Genomic DNA, 4,343 nt, shown 5'->3' with positions numbered 1-4,343 from the left:
CCAGGTGGAGCTGCGGATGAAGCTACGTCAGACATCGAGCGAGTGCTTCGACTTCGAAAGTGCGCGACCCGTTGATCAATTGATGTCCAGGTACGCTAGCCAGCACTACAATGGAGCTGCGTAGCGCGGTGAAAGCTGCTGCAGGGATGAGCGATGTCACGTGAGTCGGAGCTGGTCACTGCTAGCTTCCGACTAGACTTCTTTGACCGTCGCGCTCTCACCAACCACCTTTTCAACAACTGTACCCTGACCCCAACTAACGTCACGGCGCCAGAATGCCCGCCAGATCGGGCACCTCGTCGTCGAGCATGCATACCGCCACCTCCTTCAGCTCCAGCTTCATGGACGCCTCGCCAACACGCCAATCGCCGAATCGCCGCAGCAGTCACCGCCAAAAGCGCGAATCCCTCATCCGCGACCCCTATGAGAGCCCGGCCAAGCAATTAGCCCTCGAGTTCAACCTCCGCCTCAGCATATCCGACCGCGAGTTCAACGAGAAGCTGGACCAAGCTGCGAACGAGCGCGCGAAACAACATGCTCAACAACTCGCCTACGCTGCCGAGGAACACGAGCGCGTCTTCAGGAGCGCGAAGCTTGAGATCGAACGCATTGCCCTGGAAGAAGAGCAGGCGCGCCTTCGCCATGAAGAGGCTCAACGGCAGGAGATTGAGCGCCTGAAGCAGGAGAAGGCCCGCGAGCAAGCCGAGGCTCAGCGAAGGGCTCTGGAAGCAAGACAGCGCGAGGAAGAAGCCGCCCGTCAAGCCGCAGAGCACAAGCTCAAACTTCAACAGGCCGATGCCCGCATCAAAGCCCAGCAAGAGCAGCAGGCGGCCGCTGAGAAGCAGAAGAGGGAAAAGGACGAAGCTGATCGGAAGGCTGCCGAGGCTGCGGCCGCTGCAGAGAAGGCTCGACAGCAAGCACCACCACAGCAGCCAACCGCTCAGCCCACCCCCGCGCCGGCTCCCACACAAGCAGCTGCACCACCAAAGCCATCCACCGCCGCACCGGGAACTAGCACCAGCGCCGATCAGATTCACGCCAAATACCTCGAACTACACCAGCGCATGAAGGCCTTCCGCAAAGCTTTCTGGGAGGAACACAAGAAGCCAACCTCTCCCCTCAAGGGTCCCGTTGGTGATGCCCGACGCGCCATTCGCACTCGACTTGGCCAGATCACCGTGGAGCGCAAGGACAGTGTCGCCGCCATCAAGCGCCTCCGAACCGAATGCTTCGACATCGCCCTCACAACACCCGGACCCATGGTCGACATCCGACAATACATTGTCTCCCACCAAATTCCCCAGCTGGCCAACGAGAACGAAGCCGCATACCCGGCGTTCCTGCTCTACGTCTGGATCTGCTTCGAGAAGTTCCTTGTAAAGCAGTTCGAGAAGGAGGCTGCCAACACCGACGGACGCATCATCCAGGAGATCGGTTTGATAGCAGCCAGCTTATTCGGCGACCAGAAGTACATGTGGAACGGCCTTCCTCTCATCGACATTGCGCTGGCCAAGCTACACAAGGCCTGCCCCCCTCTGTTTGGCATCCGCGGTACTATGAACACCAAGGAAGGTCGGTTGCGCCTAGGCTGGCAAGAGGACTCAACCCCAGAGACATACTCGCAGCGCATGCGCGGTATCGGAGCTGGCTACGCCTCCATGTCCCTCCGCTCATTCGCCGCCAAGGCGCCTGCCATCGCCATGTCAGAGTACTGGCGTGCCATCTCTTCGATATGCAACACACCCTCCGAGCAACTCTGGCCTGGACACTTCGCCGTTCTCAGCGGCCTGATCCGCGACTACCACAAGAAGTTCATCCAATTCTACGGCGTACCTGCGCGTGGCGTCCTGCGTCGCGCTGTCGTCGACCTACCCGTCCGTGCACCAGAGCGCTGCAAAGACGCCGCGAGTACCATTGCCGTGTACCGCGAGACTTGGAAGAGGGAGAAGTTTTCGTTGGATTAGAAGAGGAAGAAAGGCGTGTTGACGCAGACGGAATAGCATTGGGGGCTCTCTCTCGGAAATCGGCAATTTTTTTCATTGTCAACGATCTTTTGTCAATCTTGCATGGGACGGCGCATATCATCAGCAGTATGACCTATGGTCGTGGGTTGCATCTTTTCCTTTTCTGGTAGTTTCTCTTTGTCTCAATGGATAAGGAAGTCCACAAAGTACATGCGTAGAACAACGTCGTCCGCGACAACGAAATAGTCTCGCTCGTTATCTTACCTACAGCGAGCATGAAATGATCAATATTGCCCTGTCCTCCGCTCTAACCTTCGTGATACTGCACCGTAGAGCCTTTACTTGCAAGAGCACCTACAAGACTTGAGCTGTAAAAGCCATAGTTGTGAAAGGTGACAGCACTTCCGAGTAAGCAGTGTGTTAGTTCTCGCATTACTTCTCCCCTCCCCTACAAGAAGGACAAAATCATCACTTCGCCATTCCAGTCAAAAACATTCCAACACCACTACTGTCATCAAAATGGGTACTCTTGTTGGCATGCCCGTAACTATCCAAAAAGGACTTCGCTGGAAGAAGGACCGGTCTTCAGGAGTGATGCCCGAGTGGACAGCCGACCCCAGCATTGAGGACATCACAACCCTCGTGCGACGAGAGCTGAAGATCCCGACTCCAGACCCATGCGTAGTTCAATTTTCCTAACCCAGAACAACTTCAACAATGATTACACCGTCACATGTGGCCGCGGCCAAGAATACATCCTGCGTCTAACTGTCCCTGTCGACGCACGATCAAAGACTATGAGCGAGGTGGCTACTATCGAGTACATCCGTCATCACACTGAGGTTCCAGTACCACAGGTCTTCTGCTACCAGGCTAATACCGACAACGAACTTGGACTTGAGTGGATACTCAGGGCGCGTATGCCCGGCCGCAAACTGGGTGATGAATGGGAGGGCATGGACTATCTCAAGAAAGAGCAGTTAGTGCGTCAAATGGGCTCTGCAGCTCTTCTAGCAGCGGTTCGATAAACTGGGTAATCTGTATCCCGCGAATGAACTTCCTCACTTAACCACGCCAGGCCTGAATGATATCGCCTTACTTACACTGGAGGCCTCATTCCTCTCTACGAAAGTCGGCCTAGGCAAGATCGTCTCCGCGCCCTTCTTCTGGGGCGCACACATCGACCACAACGTCCCGCGCGGCCCTTACAAGCGTAGTCAAGACTGACTTACCGTACAACTCCAACTCAGCCTCCTTGATCTTGACGACGAGTCCAAGCTTGAAACTTCCGACGAAATCAAGCGCTCAATTTATCAAAACATCATCGATTCCTATCCCGGTGAGCCTTCCGAGACGGCCACCACTATATGGAAGAAACAAATCAATAGAATAAATACAGATCCGCGCCTTCAATATGCCCGTAAAAAGGTCGAAGAAGCTAAGCAGCGAGCGCAGCGCCTACTTGATCTCATACCGAAGGTTTTTCCTGAGCAGGCGGAGGAAGAGGTATTCGTGCTCCACCACCAAGACCTCCACGCAGCCAACATATTCGTCGACTCCAACGGCTCCTTAACCGGTATCTTCGACTGGGAATGCGCGCACATCGCCCCCCTATGGCTCGCATGCCAACTACCCTCATTCCTAGAGCTGACTGACGCTACCGCAGCATTGTCTGCCTACCTCAACATCGAATATGTTAATGAGGAGTACAAAACGCAAGTAAAGCTTCGACAATTTTTCCTGGAAGAGATGCAGCGTATCTGTCCCGAATGGGTCGAGGTGCACAAGGCTGGTCAGCTGAAAGTAAGGTTTGCACAGTGTGTGCAGCATTTTGGTAAGGCGGGTGATGGGAAGTGGATTGAGAGGTGGATTGATGGGGTGGAGAAGGAGGGGAGTGCGCCGATGTTGAAGGAGATTGTGAGGGCTGAGTGGGTTAGGGATTATGTTCATGGTGGGTATCCTTTTGCGTCCCGGCTTTTCTAGTATCGGGTTATGGGATGGGAATGTATCTGATGGTCGAAACACGTTAAACTACCTAGGTAGGGAAAGCCAGAGTACCCTGGAGCCTACAACGACGGAGAAATAGAGAATGTAAAGTTTTGAGGAGATCAGTGAAGTCCATGCGTCTCAGGCCGTCCCCATTTCCATCATCAGTGTGAACTTAAGGATACAAGCTCTCGGTCCCCCTCTGATACTTCCTCAAGATGTCTATCCATGGACTGCCTGGGAAAATATTTCTATCAAATGGCTTCAACCCCATCTTCTCTTCCAAGTATCTGGGCCAGTGCATAGCATATTGCCCACTAACCTCCAACGATCTCTCCACCTTGAGTTGTGCCAGCCCGCGTACAAAAACGACGCTTTTACCTAGCCCAACAC

At 54.3% G+C, this 4,343-nt stretch overlaps 2 protein-coding genes across 2 annotated transcripts; both read left to right on the top strand.

The window, feature by feature from the left end:
* Positions 1-275: 275 nt before the first annotated feature.
* J4E86_008989 (uncharacterized protein) lies at positions 276-1,964 on the top strand (the record flags this gene model as incomplete). The annotated part of the gene is made up of 1 exon (XM_051449497.1): positions 276-1,964. One exon carries the CDS (start codon positions 276-278, stop codon positions 1,962-1,964), a length of 1,689 nt encoding a protein of 562 aa, XP_051299351.1.
* A 519-nt stretch (positions 1,965-2,483) lies between these two features.
* Positions 2,484-3,947, top strand: J4E86_008988 (uncharacterized protein; the record flags this gene model as incomplete). Its single annotated transcript, XM_051449496.1, has 4 exons — positions 2,484-2,645; positions 2,669-2,947; positions 2,982-3,177; positions 3,364-3,947. 4 exons carry the CDS (start codon positions 2,484-2,486, stop codon positions 3,945-3,947), a joined length of 1,221 nt encoding a protein of 406 aa, XP_051299350.1.
* Between the last annotated feature and the right edge of the window lie 396 nt (positions 3,948-4,343).

The sequence above is a fragment of the Alternaria arbusti genome (assembly GCF_024043155.1).
Source record: "Alternaria arbusti strain BMP 1465 chromosome Unknown scaffold_15, whole genome shotgun sequence".
Lineage (NCBI taxonomy): Eukaryota > Fungi > Ascomycota > Dothideomycetes > Pleosporales > Pleosporaceae > Alternaria > Alternaria arbusti.
This window is presented reverse-complemented; position numbering and strand designations above follow the sequence as displayed.